The sequence below is a fragment of the Etheostoma spectabile genome, chromosome 20 (genome assembly GCF_008692095.1).
Source record: "Etheostoma spectabile isolate EspeVRDwgs_2016 chromosome 20, UIUC_Espe_1.0, whole genome shotgun sequence".
NCBI lineage: Eukaryota > Metazoa > Chordata > Actinopteri > Perciformes > Percidae > Etheostoma > Etheostoma spectabile.
The window spans coordinates 18,319,873-18,345,696 of NC_045752.1; the positions used below are offsets into that span (position 1 = coordinate 18,319,873).

The 25,824-nt window shown below is 39.2% G+C and overlaps 2 protein-coding genes and 1 long non-coding RNA gene across 3 annotated transcripts in view; 2 read left to right on the forward strand and 1 right to left on the reverse strand.

The window, feature by feature from the left end:
• crybg1a (crystallin beta-gamma domain containing 1a) overlaps positions 1-16,747 on the reverse strand; it is a gene marked incomplete in the record, with an annotated part of 47,702 nt that extends 30,955 nt beyond the window's left edge. The window contains 1 exon segment of the mRNA XM_032499684.1: positions 16,311-16,747. Coding sequence (XP_032355575.1) covers positions 16,311-16,615 — 305 coding nt within the window.
• Positions 3,951-24,200, forward strand: LOC116669698 (uncharacterized). The gene is made up of 4 exons (XR_004326838.1): positions 3,951-3,962; positions 5,582-5,591; positions 21,500-21,503; positions 24,128-24,200. It is a non-coding gene; the product is annotated as an uncharacterized LOC116669698 (long non-coding RNA).
• ccr6b (chemokine (C-C motif) receptor 6b) lies at positions 19,899-24,128 on the forward strand. The gene is made up of 2 exons (XM_032499688.1): positions 19,899-20,131; positions 22,758-24,128. Exon 2 carries the CDS (start codon positions 22,767-22,769, stop codon positions 23,856-23,858), a length of 1,092 nt encoding a protein of 363 aa, XP_032355579.1. The 5' UTR covers positions 19,899-20,131; positions 22,758-22,766; the 3' UTR covers positions 23,859-24,128.
• Positions 24,201-25,824: the final 1,624 nt, after the last annotated feature.

A 25,824-nucleotide genomic window follows, 5' to 3' on the forward strand; every position in this document is an offset into this window, starting at 1 on the left:
AAGGCTCAGTCAGTAGGGAGTTGGGTTTGGAACCGGAGGGTCGTTGGTTCAAGTCCCCATACGGACCAAAGTATGGTGGTGGAATGGTAGCTGGAGAAGTGCAATTTCACCTCCTGGCCACTGCCAAGGTGCTCTTGAGCAAGGCATTAAACCGCCAACTGCTTGGGGTCCCTTTCCATGGGCAGCCCCCTCACTCTGACTCTCCATTAGTGCATGTGTGAGCTGAGCATGTGTGTGCGTAATTCAGGCCTGTGTGTAATGTGTGTAATAACAACAGAGTGTAAATTGTAATTTCCGCTTTCTGGATTAATAATTATTATTATTATTTTCACATCCTTTGAGCGGCTGTGTGTGATCAATCAGTCACGCCGGCCATACCCAACTCCACACCTCACCTGATATGACCCTTGGTAGTTTTGCGTTTACGCCTGATGAAACAGGCTGAACACCTGATGGTGTCTCTTTGCTGGAGCTATTAAAACAATGGTTTTTGCATGACCTGATAGATATGTATGCTGCATATCACAGTCTTGTTTATTGGTACATTTGAATTTATTAATGAGGTTGTTGTGTCCTTTTTTCAAAAGAAAGTATTGCTTTAAGAGGCTTTAGGACGAGGGCTTCTTAATTTGCATGAATTGTAAAGAGTAAAGAAAGAATATCTTGACATCAGCCATTACGCCAAATCTGGTGGAGGGCATAAAGTGTGTGTGTGCGTGTGTGTGTGTGTGTGTGTGTGTGTGTTACAGCCATCTTGCTCAGACCACACCTATCTTGAAACTCAGCATTCATTTTTGATCTCAACTTCTCACCTGCAAAGCTTTGTGACTCATAGCGTCTGTACGCTATCACGGTGACAACATCTGCCCGCAGGTAGACAGAAATATTGACAACTGACAATGAACTCAAAACCGCCTCTGTGGTAGTTTCCGTGACAGAATGTGTTTCCAGGACCACATTTTGCCATAGTAAAACACACACCCACACACAGTCACATGGCGAAACAATACAAGCTGTCAATAGGAAGAATTAAAAAAGGAAGAAATGACCTATATCTCCTCCTGTGTCAAATCAATTTAAAAAAACATTCAAATGTCAAAGATGATAAAATGAAATAGTTTTTTGAAATTGTTTTTTGCTGGACATGCTTCATCCTGTCTATCTACATTCCCTTTTTTTTTCCTCAAGATCCTTCAAGGAACAAGCATAAACCTGTTGCTTTCAATCAAATATGGCAATATTGGAATTCAAATTACACCAGAGCCTGATCATGCTGACACTTGTACAGTAGATGAAAAGGGTAACAGGCAACAGTATCCACAACTCTTACCCTGGATAAATGCTATAAATGTTACAGTTCCCACGTCCATGCCTCCAGCGTGTGAACTGATTTATATTGTGCTGTTTGAGATCAGTACAGTAGACACCCTGACAGTCTCCGGCTGTGTCATGTTTTCACTTGGTGGTTTTGCCAGATCACAAAGTGTGACGTGTTGAAAAGAAGGACTTGCGTGTTGTTTTTCTGATCAGTGTTTTCTGGCACCAAAGAAAACTTGGAGAAAACATAAGCAGACCTAGATGAACAATCACAGTACTTGAGGCGGCCAGAGTATCTCCATACTAAAGCTGTGAGTTATTATATTTTTGCGAGTATAAAACCATCTTAAAATATATACACATATACATATATATATATATATATATATATATATATATATATATACATATAAAATCTCAGTAGAACACTGCACTTTACAATTCATTCATTCTTTCTTTAGTGGTGCCTTTTTTATTCAATATCATTTTTAATTTGATAAATAAAAGAATGTTGGAAATGATTTATGGTAGTTTGTTTTAAATTCAACAAGCACATTGGTTGTATTTTAAAAGAATACTGAAAGCCGCAGAGATCCCGAACTGAGTACATCAGATGGTTATTGCGATATTCAACGTTAACACATATCTTCCTCATATCGTGTAGACCTAACAAGGATACGGTTACTGAAAATGGTATTTGTGTCAAATTTCTAGTAAGAATAAGAAATTAGTGCTAGACCGATTATAGGCCCTGGACGATTTTCGGACTGTTTTTTGGCAATTTGTAGATTATCTGTTTCAACGTTTTATTTGCTGATGATAACTGATAAAGTTAATTAATTAAAAAGTGTGCGACAGCTCTCTTTCACTCTCCACTGAGTCAGACTTAATGTCCCGCCCACAACACTATCTCACTGATACTGTGTATTATCCTGAAAGTGTCTAATTTATACAAAGTTTTGTGTTCTGTCTTAAAGATTTTTTAAAAAGATTTTCTGTTCCAAATATCGGTTATATATTCACTGTATCCTACCAGGGAGCGACCAATACTGATTTTTCAAGGCCGATACCGATTATTAGTAGTTATTCAAACCGATAACCGATACTTGAAACAGATATGCATTTACAGTAAAAAAAATTTTTTTTAAATTAAGACTTTGGAATGTTACAAAAAATCCAACAGAAAAGTTTGTTTGAATGCTTTAAGCATTTATTTAGTAATTATAAACTTTCAACATAATACACAGTAAAAGTCAACGTCACAGAGGGACAGACACAGAGCTGGAGCGGAGCCAAAGTATTGCACCTTTTAATAATTTACTATCTGTTATCAGGCAAATAAAACGCTGATACAGATAATCTGCAAACTGCCAAAATAAAATGGCCCAATAATCTATTCCTATTTAAATGTACTTTTTTTGCTGTACTTTACACACAGAGGCCTAAAACTGACAAAAAAACTGCTGCTAACTTTAGTAGCTTTAGAGAATATTTAAAGATATTATATTTAAATATTTAAAGATATTGGTGCAATGAGAAAGACAACCTGCCGATGTTTCTGCTGCACTGCTTCGTAAGCACCTGAACTTTAAAGTCAAATAAAAGTGAACAAAAAAAATATATAATAGACACAAACCAATAACCAGTGAGGGCTGGGTTTTAAATCTGGACTTTTCTGGAGGGAAAAGGGGGCCGCTGCACTCTGTATCCTTTGACCCCCAAAAAACATTTAAGGTGTATGTCAAAAGATTTAGAAGGCCTGTAAGTCCAAGTGGTTGAAGGCCAGGTGCAATCTTAAAAACAGTGATAGGTCGCTGTGGGAGAACTGTGAAAAGAGACTTTGGGAATAACCCCTTGTTGCAGAATCAGTTGCAAGTCTCCCCAGCATCCTGTCAACATGCAGGCACAAACCAGCTCCAACTTGTCTGAACCTTCTCTTTGTTGCAACACAGACAAAAGCTCTACTGTTGTAAGTGCACAATTTAAGAGAATTTAACAAGGAATGTTTCATGTTATGTCTTACACCATAGCAACTGGCATCATTCCTCAATTATTTCTGGAGGTAAAAGTGTATCTTTTAGAGAAGATTTGATCTCAAATTCGGGGTAAAGATGGAAAAGTAGATGTGAACCTAAAAGGTTTTTTTTTAGGAAAGTGGAGTTGGCTGGCTGTTTTTAAGCTTCATTTTAGCGGTCACATTATCTTAGTAAGTCTCAATCTGTCTCAAAGTCTCAAACCTCCATGAACTTAATCCACTGCAGGTTTTCAGCCAGCCCAGAGAATAACACCACACAGATACAACATGCTGGTGCCAAGATAATCAAGGTTATCAATGCACACTTAGCTCTCATTTATTAGGCTGGCAAATAAAACAGATTTCATTGAGATTGGCAAACCTGCAGACCTGTGTAGAACTACTGAATAAACTCAAACAAGGGATGGAAAGGATTCAACTACCAACTCCCCTTTGTTGGGCATATGAGGGGTACAATAAAACACTAGAGGCTGTTGATGGAATAAATCTTGTTCCAAGAATAAATCCAGATCACAGTGAAGAAGGGCACTGGATCTGACTTCTGTACACAATAGGAGCAGAGTGCGATACAGATTGGGCATGGCTGGACTGCTGCCTTATGTAAGGTCAAGTTTCCCAATAGATAACTTGGGGTTGAGGTACAATGCAATAAAAAGCAGAGGCTCATGATCTGCAATAGGTCTAATTTTTCCCTTTTCATGCTCAGATAACACAGCAGTTTCAATTAGTGTTGAAATAAGCCAGATGTTATGCTAAGCAACGAATGATACAGTTATAATTAAAATCAATACCCTAAAGTGCAAATGACAAGATGTAAATAGGCTCTAACGGGGCTTCACACTGTGAATCGAAAACAGCCGTTGTTTGTAAGAGTGACTGTGCATTTGGGAGTGCCTGGAACAACTGCTGCAGGGCCGAGTGTTTGCCAGATGCTGGGCGGGTCTGTAACAACCAGTAGGCTGCAGCCACTACACTTCCACTGCAGGAACTGGCATGATGGTGTGCAGTAGAAACCAAGCCAACATGTTTGTGAGTACTTTCAAGTGTTTTCCTCAACTGCAAAGTGCAGACATAATGCATCTTTTGCAAAAAAACTTTTTATATTAACTACATTGTACTTGCAGTATAGAGCCAACTGCATGTGCACACCAGCCTGCAGAAAGTACAGTGCAAGTAATAAAATGCATACAGGATATCATTGTCACAATCTCCTTGGGGAAGATGGTTGGGATGTTGCCATAAGTACATATGGATGACAATGTTACAACGGCAGCTCATAATGCTGACATGTTGACTTTGGAAGGGGAGGCGGAAGGCATCTTCCATTTTCTCTGTCTCACTCTCTCTTTCCCATATTCTATTTTATACTTGCTTAATTACTTCTTAACTGTATGGAAACCAATTTGTCAGCCTTTTTTGATAGGACAGATTAAAACCGGAGAGGGGGTAGAGAGACTGGTGACATGCAGCAAAGAGCAGCAGGTCGGACTTGAACCCGGGCCGCTGTGTTAAGGACTGAGCATTAGTACATGGGGCGCACATTTAACCAGGTGAGCTAACAGGGTGCTTCATCTCTAATACTTAACATTTCTTTCCTGACTGCAAAGAGCATCCATATGTAGAAACTTTAAAGAGGATTTTAATGCAACAATATGGCACCTCATTTTTAGATTTTCTCTGTATGTTCAGAATGCATAACTTGTTTCTTCAAGTAGTAAGATGATACTTCCTCACACAAAAAATACCAGATTTATTCATGCCTTAGGCACCGTTTTCTGTTTCATGCAGAAATGAAAGAGTGGGAAAAGTAGAACTTTGATGCAGAGGTTCAAAACAGCAAGGCACATAAGGATGTTTTTGACCAAAGTTGACTCCTGTGCTCAGTGTGCTGCAATAATGATGAACTCCAAATTTCTTTGGATTCCTTTAACAATAAGAACTTTCTTTACCATGGAAAAACTTAAGTCAGCCCACAGCTCTTGCCTAATCCCAACTGGACAGTGCTAAATACCACTCCTTTTCCAGTGCTGGAGGCTTGTTTTTGTAAAGACTGTGAGACTGCATGAAAGTGGGCTTGTGCGTACAATTTGTTGTATATTAGCTTCTGTGTATAAAACCCACCCACGAATACATGCACACAGCTTCAATAGCAAATATGAGTTTCAGCACCAAAGCCAGATCATGTCGACTTTTGGAACACCTGGCAGTTTGCTGCTCCCTCACCTTGAGTTTGATGGCTGTGTTTGAATGCCTACTTCAGCACAAAAGAGTAACAATGGGGGAGTTTATGCTGGAGTTAACACCCAGTGACCATTGCATATCAAATTGTATTCAGCATGCAGACTGACAGAAAGAGAAATTGACATTCATGCAATACAAAAACAAAAATATGCACACGTGAATTTGAATTTGGCACTATTCAACTTCTGCATTCAACTTTTTGCATAACTGCAGCTAAAACGGCTCGACTGGAAACACTCCCTTCCACAGAATAATAGCAAACATGAATGACTAAACAAACACAGTGGCTTAAAAGCCATCAGAGTACAGGCCACGTATTTCAGCAACAAATCAACAACTCCGGGTACAGGTGTTTCATGCTTCTTGCCGTCAGCGCGGTCAGGGTGCTGTGGACGGCGGGATTACGCAACTGTGGCCTGGGCGACGGAGGTTCTGGGTGCAGAGCAATTTCTGTAATAACGCGGTTGAAATGATTAACTATAAAAAGAAAAAAAAGTCTGTTCTTGGGGCCGCTCCGCTTTTACCGCAATCAGTCTGACTGACCAGATAGCAACCGTGGCCTGACCGCCCCGACGACAAGAAGCATGAAATCCGTTAAAAGTCACAACTGAGGGTCTGAATGCCAACATTAAAAAATCTTAGTCAGAAAAATGATTACCCCATCCCCAGTTAAAAACCTAACCATTCTCCAGTCCATTTTATATTTTAGGCCATGACTACCACCCTGGTTTATCCAGCCTTTATATCAGCCATCAACCCACATGTAACATCGAGGCAGAAAAAAGTAGCTCTACTTTGCCCTTGCAGTAGTAACACATATTTAATAAGCTTGTGAGAAGCTGGCTCAGTTCCAGATGTACAAGTGGTGTTAGCTGTTGTTGGAGAACAACTTGTCGTAGCTGCTATTTTAAAATCCACCTTTTATTATTGAACCGAGCTTTGTCATTGGACTGAGCCAACTTATCAGGTGACATTCATTTGTTCCAGTGAGTCCTGGTTTATCAAATAAGCAGAATAAACACATATTTATGTACTGTATGCACACAAATCTAATGACTTGAGCTATTTAAGTTCAGGTAGATCATCAGAGTCTGGTCTAATTATCTCCTAACCTTAGTTAAATGTGGTCTCACAAAGCCAGAGTCCAGCTTCCCAGGACAGTTTTTTATGGGCACGTGGTGGATGAGATGGTAAAGAAATATGGTTCTGCCTGTATAGAATGCCTACCGTATTGGTCAAAAAAAGTTTGGGTTTCTACAAAATGGTTCACTGAGTACAGAAAAATTGACAGGTCAGCCGCTACTCTCAGTTCTTTTAAATTAAGGCTGAAGACTTTTTCAAAATCGTTAATTTCCTATACTGAAGTTGCATTGTTAAAATTATATGACAATCTTATCTGCTGTTATATTTTTAGTTGTTTTTAACTGCTCTTTAATGTTTAATTTCTTATACTGCACTGTAACTTTCATTGTCATTTTTTTCTGTTTTTCTTTTTAATTTCTTAATTGTTTTTAACTGCTCTTTAATGCTTTATGGCATGGAAATTTGGTAACATTATTTTAAGATACAAAAGAATCTTTGGTGTTGGATCAACATTGAAATTATTCATATCAATAAATAAGGTCTGTGGTGTGTGTTGCACAGTGGTATGTAATCAATGACAAAACGTTGCCTTGTGGCAGAAAAATAACTCTCCACCAACCCGAATACCAAAGCAAATCCTGGGTTTGGTGTATCGTTACAGCCCCCGCTATTGGTGCTTTAACAAAATGTTGTTTACACAATGAGATTTTTGATAAATAATCACCAGATTTGATTATATGACTTAGTGGGTAAAAGTAAAAAATAGAACAGCTAGAACAGTCTAACCATACAAAAAAGTCATTTTTTTGCTAAATGTGGGTACATAAAGAATTAAATGCCGGTATCGACTAAAGAAGTTCCAATACTACTTGGTACTGGGTTATTTCAATCAATATCCTAAAAGGTATTGAGTACCAATACCCTGTCCTAATACTGGCTTTATATACCACACTATTGTCTTGACTAGTTCCAAACAATAGAACTAGTTAGGAAAATCCATAGCTAGGCTCTCAGCATGGTCTGTGTGGCCTCAGCGCTCTGTCTTCCTTTATGAATACCTGTCTCGTCTTTGTTTACATGTGAATGAGCAGGTGTGAACAGGCGCTCATACAGTCTATGTATACCACTGAGCCATGGCTCAGGTCAGCCAGTCAACAGCTTTTCAGAACATGTTGTGCACACAGACACTTTCATTTTCAAATACAGTCTCCACCAAATCCGACAACACCCATCTGGAGGATTCAGCTGTCGTAATGTTTGTAGGTTTGGTCTCACGACACACACACACTAATCCACAGGTATAACCTTCAGGCCACTTACGTAGGCTACGGCAAAAGCTCTGCGTAGAGCCTCCGCACAACCATAATCAAAGCTGTAGGAGTCCGTATCTCCACGTACCTATGTACATACCCACAGCGTTTACACAGAAGTATAAATCAAGGATAAAGGAGTGTGCACAAACCCCTCGTAAACAAACAGTTTTTTACAGGTTTAAATGCCTTGAAGCGCCTCTGCCTCATTTAGCTGTAGGTAGAGCTGTCAGTTATAATCAAGTAGAAGAAAGAAGACATTAGGGCAGAGGATCTTATTTACCTGTCAATCACTACGGAGGACAGCAACAAGACGAGACACGAGCCTTAACATTCTGCTCATTAAGCCAGAACAAAGGTTGTAGCCTCTGCGAATTTTACTAGTCAATAAGTGGTTGTGCAAGTGGGTATATATCACAACAGATCATGTGTTTCAGAACATGATAAGACTGAACAGCAAATCGTGGTCATCACAGATGCTATTCTATTCAGATAACTATTCTTTTGGTTTTGTTTTGTCAACCATTTCTGTAAAAAAAGAACCACCACCTCCTAACCTACAAACCTGTTCCAAACTTTACGGAAAGAAATTCCCTCTCAACAGTTGGAACACCACATTTCACAACCTGCTCCCTGGAGCAAAAGCCTTCATGTGAGTTAATTCCTTTGTTTCCTCTCCCAACCCTCCCTAAGCCAAATAGGCCGGTTATCAGTTTCAAGGTATACCCTTAGTCTTCAAGGACAGAAAGTGCATTTTAGAAATCCCTCTCCCGTCCAGTGTGCTTGAAAATAAAACAGTGTGTTGATTGGAGAAAAAATGTTTTTTTTTTTACCCAGACATTTCAAAGACAATACATTTTAAAGCTGTAATTGCGATACCGCAATACCCTGAAACCATGATATTTCTGCTGAAGGTTATCATACCGTCAGAATCGCCTGACGCCTTCTTACCCCATCTGCATGCCCTTCTTCTGCCAGTCCTTCCACAACATCCGCCTATCTCAGAACTTATCTAGACAGCACCTGACAGAGCAATGCTCAATACCAGATATGACTACCCTTAACAAAAGTAAACATCTGTAACTGTGGCTGGTTGGGTAAACATGTGACAAAATTTTGTCTGTTTAAAAAGCCATGTGTCCTTTTTTTTAAAGAAGGCAGAACCTGTTTAAGGCCCCCAAAGGTTTGTCCGTGTTGTTCAAGTAGTTACCATAAACAGCAACCTGACCATCAGCAGTGAATCATCCTACTTATCATCAGATCTTCTAGAAAATGCTATTAGTCAAATGTTTTGCTGGCTAACCCCTGCTCCTGTAGTAAAACAGCAGAGAACAGGTAGAGGGATGAACTGGATCACAAGCAAAGGAAAGGTGGATCTGTTGATTTTGTTCATGTAAGAGCCAACAGGCATCTATACTAGCTGGGACTAGGGCTGCACGATTATGGCCAAAATGATAATCACAATTATTTTTGATCAATATTGTGATCACAATTATTCTCACGATTATTTGTTGATTTTAACCAAAACAAATTTTATTGTCACATGGGCTGTTTATAACTGCTTTCACATCCATATTATGTTACATTCTTTTTATGTTGAAGTTGTATAAACATACAGCTGCAACACACGTAAATGAAAATTAGCTCTGAAATGAATAGCGTAGGATATTTATATATTTTTAAATGTATCTCTGAGAAAGCTCCTTCACTTGTTCAACACTAACTGATTAAAAGAGCTACTGCATCCTTATTCAGTTCTATCTTTAATGTTACTGTGATAAGAAGTTGATATTTGAGAAGTTGTTTGAGATTATGTTTGATCTCATTTCAAAAGTTCTCGAGAACAAGCACCTTCATTTCTCTCGTTGCTGCTACTATATGAACTCATGTCTAAATGGCATAGATTTACCAAACTAAATAAGAAAATATCAGATTCCTCATTGCTTGGGGAAAAAAAAAAACAGTACCAACAATTAGGGCTGTTTCTGTTTTCTTTGCATCAAACTCATTGGGATAATGTTATGTTAGATAACTTGATGCCAGGAATGGTGTAGCACTAAAAACTGAGTCGGCAGCCGGGCCCACTGGGACTGAATGGGTTAAAACAATGAATCTTAATTATGATATTGACAAGGAAAACCTATGTAATGTGGATCTGGCACTTCACTGTCGATGAATGGATGGAAATGAATGGAACAACATTAATTGGGCAATGTAGTTCAGAAATAGGCTATGTGGAATGGAGTTGATAAAATAAAAAAAGTTTGAATTTTGTTCAACGTGATTTTTTTTAAGCAAGTGACAGAGTTAACTAAAATGTGTATTTAAGTATCAAAAATTAAAAGGCATTAAGTGCTTCCACAGATTTTTCTTGAGGTCTTTTTTGATCAAAGTTTTTTTTTTTAATGATAATTTTTTCCCAGTTGTACTTTGAATTTTCCCCCAACAAAGTTCTTGTGAACTTTGGCCTGGGCAATATATTGATATTACATCGATATCGTGATATGAGACTAGATAGTCTTAGATTTTGGATATTGTAATATTGTGATATGACAAAAGTGTTGTCTTTTACTGGTTTTAAAGGCTGCATTACATTAAAGTTAAGTACTTTTCTAAACTTGTTCTAGCTATTATTTGTCTATTCCCCACTTAGACATTATGTCCACATTTCTGACGATTATTTATCTAAAATCTAAGTGTGAAGATATTTTGTTAAAGTATACATTTTCAACCCTAGAATATTTCCGCAATATCAATATTGAGGTATTTGGTCAAGAATATCTTGATGTCTGATTTTCTCCTTATTGCCCAGCCCTACTTTGGCTTTTTTCAGTTAATGAAGCTGTGTTCAGAAAGAATGTAAATTGAATTTTCACCTCATATTGTTTGCTCAAAATTTGACCGCTGGACCACTTATGCAGTCAATGTTTGTAAACCCCAAACAGCCAATGTGCCAACTGCACAGGTTTGCTAGAAACCTACATCATTTGTGTCATGTGTCTCAAGTCTAATCCCAAACAGAGGTTTTCCCTCTTTCATTCTAAAAAACATTCTGTCTACCAAAGCACTGGTTAAAAAAAATCCCTGTCCAATGAAAACGCTAAAACATATTGATGCGTTGTAAGAGCATATCAAACTAACAGGCAGCAATATAAGCCTATCCTATAGCCTAGCCCTGAAGCCATAATGGCTCACCACACTAAGAAGACTCTGGAGTGAAAAAGAGCTAGTACCAGAAGGCAACCTGGCTGCATTAATGCATCAGTACCCTGTGGCGCATTCGGACTCTGTTCCTCAATATAGTGGAAGAGCAAATGTACATTTACTGTATATGTAAACATGTCAAAAGTCTTGTTTGTGGTTAGAACCAGAAGAGGTTTGGCCATTTCCCTCCATAGCACGAAATGCCACCTCATTTGTGACGGCTCACAAAGGAGATCACAGGTTACATCCTGATGTTTACAGGCCAAAAACTCTGCTTTCCCTGTCTGCACTACAACACTAACATGACGGGCCAGATTGTTTGTTCACACAGAACCATCTGAGAAGTTGAGAAATAATTGTGCAATGACATCATTTGCCCCTAAGTGCTCTAAAAACCCAGTGGAAACCATGTGAGATAGCTTTCCCTTTATCTACAGCATGAAATGTCACTGCCTTCAGAGAATAATCTTACATTGATATGGATTAAAGAAAAAATAAGATAATCTTGGTAAAACCGGGCTATAATAAATACACATTCATTGTACCCCACAAACCTGAGTCATGCTATAGTCATAATTCATGTTTAAACCAATGAAAAAACAAGGTATGAGTGATTGCATTAAGGGTGATTTACTTTAAATCACCCTTAATTCCTGCATTGCTTATGGGACCACAGGTGTTGTGCACAAAAAGGTTAACTTGTTCATTTTTGCTTTCAAATTCCACACCCTGGCCCAAGAAATTGTCTACAAATTGCCTGGGCAGGAATCTGCAGCCTGTGCTGAAGGGTGCGACAGGCTGATCCAGTCTGCTAGATTAGATTATTTTGGAAGACTGCATACACTTTTCACCTACTGTTCAAATACTTTGGTTAAATCTATCCAGGGAAATGGTTATCTTTTTCACATACCCCCTACAGACATTTTAACATTGTTGCAGTAACATGAAGAAGAGAGAAAGCATGTATCCTTGCACCTTAGCACTCAAACAAGCAGTCCACAAACACAAACTCTGAACTTTTTTCTAATCCCTCAGTATTATCAGTGAGTTTGAACAGGCTGTACTTTCCCTGTTCCTTTAGTGCATCAAATATTACCAGTGTTATACTGGTCTGATTCACGCAAGACACAGACCAGGAAGTAGAAAGCGCTGACATAAGTCACATCTGTCATTTTGACAAGACAGGAGAAACATGCCTCAAACTAAAGTGATCTCAGTCTGTTGCAAAACAGCCGTGTCAGTGATAAGCTACAGCGTGTTGTATCTGTTCTGGTACAGAATATAGGGCAAATGCCTGACTGGTCCAGGTGTGTTTGTTTGCGCAATCCTGTACAAACTAACTCAGCAGGCCATGCCACTCGGTACCGGTAAAGAGATAGAGAGGTTTACGGTCTTGTAGACGGATTCTAAAACTGTACAAGCCTGTCTTAAAATGCATGGATGAAAGGTAACAGTATTAACAGTTGGTTAAAAACAGGTCCCATGGCAAACTTTTACTTTATGGAGGTTTTTCAACATTAATATGAGTTCCCCCAGCCCGCCTTTGGTCCCCCAGGGGCTAGAAATGGCGATCGGTGTAAACCGAGCCCTGGATATCCTGCTCTGCCTTTGAGAAAATGAAAGCTCAGATGGGCCGATCTGAATTCTCGCCCCTTATGACGTCATATGTGGAAAGGTTACCTCCACTTTCTCTGCTTTGCCCGCCCAGAGGATTTGGCCCACCCATGAGAAAGAGAGAGACATCATGGCTTACGAACAAGCAAAGCATGGAAGTTGGTCAAAACCACACCCACAGCCTCCACCTTGCCCCCCCCCGGCACAAACTAAGGAAACCTCATTGTGGGACTGGCTCTAGTGGCTGTAATTCTGCACCAAGGCTGAAATTTGGGAAAGAGACTTCAGATACAGTATTAGGAGACCACTAAGGTCTATATAAAAGAGACTTCAGATACAGTATTAGGGGACCACTAAGGTCTATATAAAAGAGACTTCAGATACAGTATTAGGAGACCACTAAGGTCTATATAAAAGAGACTTCAGATACAGTATTAGGGGACCACTAAGGTCTATATAAAAGAGACTTCAGATACAGTATTAGGGGACCACTAAGGTCTATATAAAAGAGACTTCAGATACAGTATTAGGGGACCACTAAGGTCTATATAAAAGAGACTTCAGATACAGTATTAGGGGACCACTAAGGTCTATATAAAAGAGACTTCAGATACAGTATTAGGGGACCACTAAGGTCTATATAAAAGAGACTTCAGATACAGTATTAGGGGACCACTAAGGTCTATATAAAAGAGACTTCAGATACAGTATTAGGGGACCAATAAGGTCTATATAAAAGAGACTTCAGATACAGTATTAGGGGACCACTAAGGTCTATGTAAAAGAGACTTCAGATACAGTATTAGGGGACCACTAAGGTCTATATAAAAGCAAACAAAAAGCAGCATTTCATGGAACCTTTAAGGGCAATTTCACATTTCAAGATGTTTTCACTGCTGATTTGTTTAACTCACTACTTTTCACTGTTTTTTAACTTCAACAAATGCAACAAAATAATCGTGATTATTATTTTTTTCCATAATCGAGCAGCCATACTAGAGACCATTTAGCAATGGGATCACACCAGCAGTGATGCCAAATTAGGCCCCCGATCACCCCCTAGATTCAAAACCTCTGCTATCATACAACCAGAGGTACAGTATTTAAGGGAGAGCTTACGTGGTATATACAGCATTGGCAAAATCTTTGACAGCAGACATTATTATTATTTACATTATCAATGTACTGTTTGTTGTGTTGGTTTTGGTCTCTCTAGGGAAATTGTTGGGAGTAATAATAATTCTCAGTTTACACAAGCAGGAAACAGCAAATGTTTGGTATTTTTGCTTGAAAAATGATTTTGAGAGTTGGCAATTAAAATCATAACGATCAACTAATCTATTCAATGAATAACTTTTCAGCTCCAATGAAAACCTTATATGTAAATGTTTGTGGCAAACTGGTTATACTTTTATTTTTTCTGTTGAACTGTGGAAATGCACATCAGGTACCCATAAGCACAACGGATAATGTTTCTCCAAATCTGTTGGCTATGTAAGTAATTGTCTTTTATCTTATTTCACAATTCTTCTAGCCTTAGCAGCCTTAGCCGCCACAGCAAGTGGTTATATAGAAAATAGTTTTCATCTATAAAAGTCAGACTGCACCTGAAAGTTCCAAATGCAATGGAAATGTGCTTGCCTGCAGATGTTGGAAGTATATAAGGCCCTGTTTACACGTATGTAGTTATTTAGAAAAAGAGAGACATTTCCCTTTGTTTGTGACCTTTGTTTACACGCAAATGGAGAATTCGCCTCTGAAAATGATTATTTCTAAAACCTCAGGCCAGATGTGGAGGTTTAGGCAGCCGAGGAAGTGACGAAGAGAAGAGAGAGGGAGTGATTTTTTGCTGTTGTTGCTATTTTCTGGATTCTGATTGGCTAATGTGGGCTTGAGCTTCTCGTTACACAGCCACCTACAGGTTTGGCATGCTCTTGACAGGATTGAGGGCATACACAGTATACACAGGTATGTGTAAATGAACACTTTTCTGAAGAAAACAAACAAACTGAAAGCTGTGCACAATGTAATTTTGTAAAACGAAGAGGTTTAAATGTCCGTAATGAAATTAGCCGGCCATGTGTAAACGTAAAAAAAAAAAAAAAATCACAGCAGCTTTCAAACCAATGATGAGTTTAAAAAGAGAACATTATTTTGATGCACAACAGTGTCAGTATTTCAAAATTGTACACCGATTAAGCTAAGTGGATAAGACATATAATTAATAGTGCATGCTAATTCATATGAGTCAGCCGTTTGTTATTACGATGTGTACATGTTGGGCCCCCACTCTGTCTTTTGTATTAGTCATTTACCTCTCAGTACCAGACCTGCTCAGACACAACATCAACTTCATTGAGCCACATATAATTGGACTGAACAGGGAAATGTGTAACACCCGTACCGCAGGTTTTTCAGTTCAGCATTTACTGTTATGCAATGCGTGCCCTCCGTCAGAGTACGTTATCCTGACAGGTGATAATAACACCTGAGTCAGACCGGGCAATAAATCTCAATTCATCCACAAGCTGGCTTGGAAGCAGAACATTTGGATCTAAATAGAAGAAAAATATAAAAAAATATCTCTGGTTACATAAAGTACTGGAAGTATCTATGTCATTATTGTGACCAATTGAGGTTAACCAGTTTTTTTTTTTTAAATCTTGAATTTATCCAGGGAAGAGTGACTCCGCATGTATATTTACTGCTTCACAGTGACATTCGCTGCCAGTCTTGCACTGTTGGTCAATGAACAAGGATTGAAGGGAAGGGATGGCGGTCAAGCGCCTTGCCCAAGGGCACCAAAACACAATAGGGTCAGTCTGTGTTTTCACATTCACTTTCAACAACTTCCTACAGAGGGAAGACCTAACATGTCAAATTAAATATTTGAACTTCCTTGAGCTTAGCAACGCAACAGCATCTGGTGCTTAACCACACATCCTCCGCCCTGTATCTGTTTACCTGTCTGCAACTTACAAACTTGACTAACCTAGCTCAACCTCAGCTCAATTCCACAGTGGTTTGTTTTCATGAAGTTGTCAGCTTGTGAAATATGGTGCACTGGTTTCCAAATTGGGGTCTTATGACTGTCAGGGGTCAATATGGGAGTGTTCAGGGCCCATAGTTTCACTATTACATTTACATATCAAGAGAAGGAAAAAGTAGGTCTAGGATTTTTCTTTTTTTGCAGCAGTGTCACCAAGCCTCCAGAGTAAACAATGATTAAAATGCAATTGATATGATTATATCTGACAAACAATGACCCTGATAAGGGGTCTAAAGACCATTATTTTTAATAAATGGGAGATTGTGGCATACATCTGTTTGCTAATTCAAAACAATTACATTGTTACAGTTAAAAGTCCAAAATGTTCATGCAGACTGGCTTAAGTTTGTATGGTATTCATATTCAAAGATCAACATGTAGGCCTATTTTAGACTTAAAGCATGGCCTTAAAAACAGGGGGAACATCTTATCATTAATCAACTGGTTTTTATCTTACAGTTGTTTGTTGAAGCTGCCCACTTCATCAGTGAAGAACACCTCCTCTCCTTCTTCTTTGCGCTTGGATTTCTTCCGTTTTATCTTGAATGACAACAGCCGCCTTCCCTTCTTTTCTTTTGGGGGAATGGGTACAACATCGCCGGCCAATGTGGCGTTGTGTCCCGGGCTGAGGGGACCGGGGCTCGTCGGTAAAGTCGATACTCCATCTTTGAGGGTGTCCGACCGTTTCAGGTTCTTGCTGTCTTTATCAAGTGATTTGGATTTAAAAAAGCCCTTTACTTTCAGGCTGTTGGACTTACTCATGGTGTCTGAAAACAAAGTCCCTGTTGGGAGCGCGAAAAGGAAAATAAAACCATGAGGAAAGCTGTCCTACTTATAGCCGACTGAGGAGTGATTCACCGGGATAACCTGCAGAGCGAGTTGCCGCGAGGCTTTGGACTTGCCCACACCGGTCGCGCGCGCAGTCAGGTATGAGAAAGTGCGTCAACGATGAAACAAAACTGCACTTCCGACTATTGCCTTCAAAATAAAATTCGACTATTACTACTGTTGATTTATTTCATAAAAGTTTAGTTGAGTGTAAAATAACCAAATGGTCTGAATTATCAAAAGAGTTGCTGCTGAATTTTCTGTCACAGGACTTCGACTCTAGTAGCCTATAACTCTCCTCAGGTTGGTAAAGATCCCAGACCTCGACTATTTCAATGTCCTTGAATATTTTATTTACATATGATAGGCCTAGGCATGAAAACCAAATACTCAATTAAAACTAGCCACCAAAGTTCAAAGAGTTGAGCAGGCTACTCCCTTAACGTGAAAAAAATTAACACAAAGAGGGCCTACTGCCCCCTGAATATGCAGGGCCTACTTAAACTTTCAGTTTGAGAAAGTTTTTTGGGGTCAAAAAAGAGTTACCATGGTCAAAGCAGGAAGAAAATCATAGAGACAGGCAAGGCTGGATTGGATAGGGGAGTCACTCCCTGATGTGAGTCGAGTGCAGATTTGAGTCGCGCATGCTCAGATTTTAACGGTTTACAGCATAACATGTCATACTGAAATTTGTGAAATCCATGAAATGCTAAACTTTTCTCATTACAAACAATAACAAAAGATGGGAACCATTTCAAAAAGGTTGTAGCTATCTGTGATAGTTTGGTTGCTAACGCTCAAAACGCCATTCAACTGACAACCTTTGTTGTGTTTGATTGCTGACTTGTAGCCAGCAGTGAACCAACTTTGTTAAGTAGGTCCATTTCTACTGTGTTGACATTACAGAAGTCTCTCGTTAGCATCTTGTAGGCTACTTGTCGCAAAGTGACGCATGCGCGACTCAAATCTGCACACTACTTCCATCGTGGAGTGACAAGGGGCCTCAAATTGGGTCACCACTGCCACATGGTAGCGAACACTAGTATCTGCTGTTCATCTACCAAGTCCCCTTTAAGTACCAACAAGTACACTGTCATATCATATTGAAACCTGTCATTGATTTAAACAGGCTTTTTTTTTAATGCTTACAGCATTATTTGTTGGATTTATCAGTTTGACTTAACTGGGTCCACTGACGGTCCAGGACCTTCCAGCATCTGCTCCACATGTCTTGTGTGTGATGAGAACAGGTTAAAACCAACTTCAACTAAAATGTAACTAAAGGGGTTGAGTTTGGGGTTTGAGCGTGTATTTTACAGCTCTTTAAGTTAGAAAAACCTTTATTTTGAAAAGCAAACATTTTTACTATCAACTTCTTGCTTGATGCAGCCGGCTTTTGAATCTCTCAACACAACCTTGCCAATTGAGTCTTACCTTGATGAAAACCTCTATTTACCCCTCAACTACATCTTTTCACTCTGAGTAATTATAAAATGTTGTATTTGCTTATGGGTGTGGATGTAAGAGTTCTGCTCTAAGTTTAAGAGAGGGACGAAGGTTCCCCTACATGGCATTCAAAGAGTCCGTTGTGTTGAAAATTATGATAATTAAGGTTTTATCTCAATTGCAACAAACAGTTCTTTACCTCCACCATAAGCTGTTAAAAGTGTATTAGGCTACTTTAAGAAGAAATAAGTTTTTCTTTGTCTACTTAAAACACCTTAAACCATGATTAGTAACTGTGACATATATTGTACAAATGTCACATAAAGAGTATATCATTACGCTTTAAATGGGGCCCAAAAGATTGAATATACAAATAAAATCTTATTTGAGATAGTGATGACCCTCCAATACATTCCTGCAAATAATGACTTGAAAATGACATATGAGATCTAGCATTCTGTTCATATCAACTACTTTTTTTGTTTACTTTTTAAGATTATTTTCTGGGGGCGCCCGGATAGCTCAGTTGGTAGAGCGGGCGCCCATATGTGGAGGTTTAATCCTCGAAGCAGCGAGCCTGCGGCCCTTTGCTGCATGTCATTCCCCCTCTCTCTTCCTTTCATGTCTTCAGCTGTCCTGTCAAAAATAAATGCCAAAAAAGAACATTTTCTGGGCATTTTTAGACCTGTTATTGTCAGGACAGCTGAAGACATGAAGGGGGGGAGAGGGGGGAATGACATGCAGCAAAGGGCCACAGGTTGGAGTTGAACCCTGGCCCGCTGTATTGAGGAGTAAGCCTCCATGTATGGGCACCCACTCTACCAACTAAGCTATCCGGGCACGCTGTATCAATTAATTGTTAGTTGTTCCCTGCCATGCTACGTCCTGCTACGCCCTGCAACAATTAGAGAGTGTAGTAACTCTTGTTATGATTTGATTTATTTGATACAATAAATAAAATTTAATTTAATTAGTTATTAGGAAAAAGAAACAAACAAATTCCAACTCGTCTTAAAGTTCTCAGATCTAACTTTTATCCACTGAAACGACTCTATCTGCTGGTCATGTTGAGTTAAAGCAACTACACTCTGTATTGTTGTATTGTCGTACACATCACAGTGTAGCCCAGATCGACTTCCTTTCAAACCACTAGCCTGACACAGAACAAAGTAAACGCTGTAAAAATATCAAAACAGATTTATAAGACTAAGTTAAGGTTTACAACAGTAGAATACAAACAAAAAACTACAATTTTAAAAGCAGAAAACCACAAAAAGAGAAGACAAACAAGTATAGTATAGGCAAAAAACAAATGCAAAAGTTCCTTTAAAATAACAGAAAATAAAATACAAAATAAAAAAAAATAATACAAAAAATAATAATAATAAATAAAATAACAGAAAATACAAAACCTAAGACGGCAATCGAAAAACAAAATCGAAAACAAAAGTATTCCGAATAAGGGAAACAAATTCTCCGCAAAACCAAACTGAGGTTTGAGGGCGTGAAGAAAGAGAGATGGTTTCCACTGTCTCTTTAGGAGACTTGTTGTCTTGTAATTGACTACAAGTGTGACGCCATACTCAGTAGTTGCTCACAAAAACAAGCCATTTGTGTCTCAGCAGTAGTGGTAGTTGTTGATACTCTGAACAACTGTGGTAAATCAAGCCAACTTGCAGTAAATCAACACTAACCTACGAATTTGCATTCAGCAAGCAAGGGGGAGGATGTCCCTGCATGTGACATCAAAAGGAGAAAGATCACTGATGCTCACACACAGAAGCACAACCTGTGAGAATGTGGCTTTGGCTTTATCTCCTTCTTGTGATTTTTTTAGGCGTGCACTATTTGTGACATATGAGCCCCCATGCTGAACTCTGTCCTATAAGCAGCTTATAAGAAGCTCTGGTACACGGGAGGAACATTTCTTTTACTCTCTTTTGACTCAAAGGCGTCGGCCCCTGAGGATAAAGAACTAAACCGAGAGAATCATCATTCTGCAAGGTATGTATATTCTGAACAGAAAATAGAAGCACAAAGAAAAGGCTCCAAATTCTCTGCTGGAGGATTTTCTTCAGTTTGGCAACTGCATGGTGCATTTTACTGTGTCCGTGTATTGTTTATTTAGTAGCATCTATGTGTGGGAATGCACTTTAAGGGTGTTATTTTCATTTTAAAGCGCAAAATTGCGTTGATCATTTAAAAATTGATGTACAATCCGTTTTCAACCTTCAAAAAGATTTTTTTTTTTGTACAACTTTTACATTTGATAAACCCTGTCACAGTTTCAGAGTTTTAACAGATGACGCATCACACAGAAGGAACACTTTTACAGAACTACCAGTTCTGTAACATGTGTAAATAATATTTACAGAACAGTGAAGTTCTCAAAAAAGCGCTTCTAAACAAAAGGCTGACCCTTTTTCTCGCGCTGTTATCTATCCCACACAGATGGGTACAAAACCCTATACCTTCCTCATCTATTAGTGCCATTGCACCACACTAAAAATATTCCTACTCGTTGCTTGGGAGAAGTAAAAGAGATATCATCATATCAGGTTTTTGAAGAAGTACGTTGAAGCTCAAGTTTCTCTCATGCTACTATTTTCATAGAGGAGAAACCATGTTCATTTCTGTGCTATGCTGTTGGTCCGTGTAATTTAATATCCATCACTTAAAACGGAAAGAAATCTGCTGTTCAGGTGTGACACAGAGAAGCTCCTTGATCATTTTCTTTTAGATTTAGATTTTTAGATCCTCAGTCTGTTGCTCTACACTGACCTCGCTCCACACTGGGCGCCTTCCTACACACTTGCTGATTCTCGATAAGACATCACAGAGCTTTGATGTCTAGGATTTTATCAGCCTTTAAGATCAGACAGAGCACAGAGTGCAGCACCTGCAGCCAACCATTGCGTGTGTTCACTTAAGGTCTAATAGGGCTGAAATTGGGTCATTCAAACCCAGAGGAAGAGCTAAACTAGAACAATGGCTTTTATTCGTATAGGGCAAAAAAAAAGCTGTTTGTACAGGGTGCACGCTTTGCACTAAACTCAAAAAAAATCTAAATGATGTGCTAGATTTTTGGTACCACTTTCCATCCATCCTCTCCCTGCCACTTAATGTTTTTTCAGTAAGTCAAATTTTGTGGTACTCAGAATTTCAATTTTATCGTACTTCCATACTTTTAATCCACTTTGAAGGCAAATACTGTACTTTTAAGCCCACTAAATTCATCTGAGAGTTTCACTTACTGGTTACTAAGCCTGGTCATATTATTAAAAGACAAAATAATCCAGTAATAAATGATGTATGATTAAGCTACCTAGCAATATAAAAAAAATAGTTAATCAACCAGAGCATTATTGACAGTAAAGTGATGCTTCTACATTAATGCATCAATAATTCTGATCCAATAATATAATGTAACGTATTTGATTCTGAAATGGGCCATTCTCCACAGTGAATATTTTACCTTTTAACCCTTGTGTTGTCTTCCGTCAACCATGGAACACTATTATTGCTTTTTTTTTTTTAAACCTTTTTTGTCACTTTTTCAATGTTGTGGGTACTTTTTTGATGTTTTTTCAAAGTCATTTGATATTTATAATGCTGACATTTTTAGGGCTTATTTGGAAGGCCCATTTTTTTGTGATAAAAAAAAACTGAAAACATGAGGACAACATGAGGGTTAGTATTTTGAGTACATGTGCTTTTACTAAAATAAAACAATGAATGCACTGTGGTATTGTAACTTATACCTAAATAAAATATCTAAGTACTTTTCCGGCCACTAGAACTAAGTAAAGATGTATTCATTGTGTCAGAAGTAGTCATTATGCAAAAAAACTCCTTTCACAGGGTTAATAACACAAATGTACGGTATCATTGGATATTATACTTACTGTTATAACGTCAGTGTGTAGCCAATTTGAAGTACTTTAATAGCAAAGCACTGAATCATAGCTGGTAAATTCTTGGTGTAATATCCTAATGTGAAAATTACTTAGAAGAGATAGGAGTCACATAAATATAGGAGTAAAAAGTACAATATTTCCTATATTAGGAATATATATATATATATAATATATGATACTATTTCTTATAATGTAGTATACGATGAAAATGATTGAGTAAAGTAACTCAAAACTGTACTTTAATCCACTGCTAAAGTAAATGTATTTAGTTATATAGCATCACTTCCTTTTATAAATAAGCAGTATTAAAATGTAGTGTTGCATTGCCAGACCGGAGGAAAGTTCAAAAGTTGTTTTAGTCGTGCAGCAGAAAACTCAGATTGGACAGATTAGATTAGATTAGCTAGCTGTCTGGATTCACCCTGCAGAGATCTGAGGAGTCACTAACCGTCGTCCTCATTAATCCACCGAGTTTCGAATTACAACACAAAGAAAGCGGTAAGGTAACAGACATCCAGCCGAAAAGAGTGCCACCTGGCGCGATATCCGGTGGCACCGGAGTAGTGGAACGTTGTGAATATAGACCATCAAAACGAAAACACCAAATTTGATCGGGAAATGTTGACATTTTGTAGGATTCCCCTAATTATTACTAACTTCTCTATTATCAATTGCTTTATTATTACTTCAAATTGTCATCTTTTCTTTTCCAGATCAAAAACATGGTTAACACGTTGGTCACGTCCCTCTATGAGGATTATTACACAGAAGAGGATGAGGAGCTCTGCAACCTCGACCCTAACCCCGTGGAGGTCATCACCCAAACATACATCCATTCCATCATCTGTGCCTTCGGCCTGATCGGCAACGCCCTTGTAATCTTCACCTACATATTCTACAAAAGAACCAAGACGATGACCGATGTCTATCTCTACAACGTCGCTGTGGCAGACCTGATCTTTGTGTTAGCTCTGCCGTTCATCATATACAACGAGCAGCACAGTTGGTTCATGGGCCTTGTGGCTTGCAAGATCCTGAGGGCAGCCTACAGTGTCAACCTCTACAGTGGCATGCTCCTGCTCGCGTGCATTAGTGGCGACCGTTACATTGCTATAGTTTGGGCGAGAAAATCCTTTGGTGCTCGCGCTCGCACCCTGACCTACAGCCGCCTCATCTGCTCAGCTGTTTGGCTGTTTTCTGTGGTTTTAACACTGCCCACGCTCCTCTACACTGAGCGCTTTGAAGAGCAGAATCTGCTGAAGACTGGGGGTGTCACTGTGATGTGTCAACTTTCTTTCAGCAAGAATGAGACCGCAAAGCTAGTGAAGGTGGTGGTTCCCAGCCTTCAAATGGCCATTGGCTTCTTGCTGCCTCTGTTGGTGATGGTGTTCAGCTACTCCAGCATCGTGTTCACCTTGCTGAAAGCGCAGAGTAGCCAGAGGCACAAGGCCGTCCGGGTGATTTTGGCGGTTGTTGTGGTTTTCATCGTGTGCCACCTTCCCTACAACGTGGCCCTGCTGGACCACACCTTGTCTCTTTTTAAGCAGCGAGGCTGTGAGGCAGAGAGGATTAAACTCCAGGTTCTGGCCATTTCCAGGAGCGTGGCCTACCTGCACTGCTGTCTCAATCCCATCATCTACGCCTTCATTGGGGTGAAGTTCAGGAGCCACTTCAAGCAAATAATATTGGACTTATGGTGCTTTAGCAAAAAGTACATCTACAATGGTCACTCGTCACGCGGGACATCAGATGTTTGCATCTCGGGCCGCATGTCTTTAGACGGCTCCAGCAACGTGGCATCATTCAGCGCATGACACTGCCGTGGTGTGAAGCCTTTAGAGGTTCTGATTAGAAATGGCTCCGATCGAGCCGCCTCTCATCTTCCTTCCCCGGGCTGTTCCGTTGCTGTAGCCACAGTGGAGGTGAAAGCTTCTGTGCAAAAATGTGCTTAAATAAAAAAATGCAGTGTATTTGAAATCCATTGACTTCTCAGCCAACATGAGCAACTTATCTTCAATATAAGATCTTGTAATATTGTAGAGAGCTTATTTTTCCAAACTGGTCTAAAAGGCACCGCTTTGAGAAAATACTTGAGTCTTACATGCTTGTTGCTATCTTTAAAACTATGTCTAGAGGCACTGATGTATAACTTTGACACATTTGGATATCTTTATCTTGTAACTGTCACAAATGACAACTTCTTGTTTTCGTGTATTCATATGTATGATGTTGACTGAAGAGTTCTTGTCCACACATTTTCTCAAACCATATACATTCCTTATTTTGTTATAAGGCTTTTGTTAATATTTTGTATATCTCATTGTATTTTTCTGTTGCACTCTCTTATTAAACTGCCTCTGAAAAAGTTCATTTTGTAACATTCATTCTGAAATAGAATTGAAAGTTTGTCTCAAAAATCCCTGCAGATAGAACTCCATTTTACACTTTTGATAAAAACCTTTTAATCATTACATAATAATGCTGTAAAATGTGAAATTCTGTGTCACAATGTGATATTTTAATGTCTCAGCCCAAGCATGAAGTAGAGCTTAATCCAAACGTGTATTTTGTATGTATTGCGTTAAAACATGAAAAACTCTAACAGTTAACTTATCACAGAAGTACGCATTACTGATACGTTTTTCTTTTTTGGGCATGGCAGAAATACGCTTCCGTAGTACTTCACAGAAGTACTAACTGGAAGGTTTGATGTCACGGTCAAGCCACAGTTACGCAGGGCAGATCTGCTGGTTATGTGATGTGTTGCCAGCATCAGACTGTTGCGAAATAACTTTAACCACAGCACCCCCGACAAACGTGTTGCGTAATAACTCCCTTGCCAGTCCCTGCCAGTCTTTCGTCTCTTTTAAAATGAGGCCGGAGCTCCCTAGTTTCAATTATAGTTCAGGTAGATGTGATGAGCAACATGATTCAATAAGATATTGTTTGGGTTAAAAACTAATGTTATAAATACTTTCCAGCCCAATTACTCCTTTTTCATCCACTGGATGTCCTCAGTAAGCTTTGAGTTTTTTACATGATGGATGATCTTTTACCCTCTCAGTGTTCCATGTGATTTATTGTATGTAAAGAAGCCCTCACCAGCAGCTTGTTAGTTCTTTAGTTCCCTTCTCTTGACAACCCTCCCATTCTGTTTGCTTGCCTGTTTGTTTTGCTGGCTTTGCCTTACAGCTTGTTCAATCCTGTAACATCTGTGCTGGGGTTTCTCTGTTGGACGGTCTTCTCTTACTTTGGCTCCATACCTGTTTGTTGCCACGCCACACGTTAATCTAACCGTATATTACACACTGCAAGCTACTGATGTACATACACTCTATATACTGTACCTCATCATTATCTGTTGGGTTTGGTTGTTCCTTAGTCCCTTGTGCATTTTAAACCTCTTTGGCATTGCTAACTTTGAGCCAGCTGGTCCCAGAAGTTAACTGTACGGGATTCCAGAACTGACATTACGCAATATAAATCACTGAATCAAATTGATATTTTACCCGAGACGTTTTAGACCCATTTGAATGCCAGATGTGAACTGCAGTTAAACTCAGCTGGATCCAGGCACAGTCGGGATACATCTGGACACAAGAATTCACGTCTGAGCAGGACCTGACTGGGGTGGGATAGGACCTGCCCACCAGGTGTCCTCAGTGAGTTGACTGTCTCTCCACACCACCTGCCCCTTAGTCTCTGGTGAGCCATGATCTGCCTGTGCAGCTGTTTCTTTTATGAACGATTGCAGGAATTGTAGAGATAGAAAAAAACGTA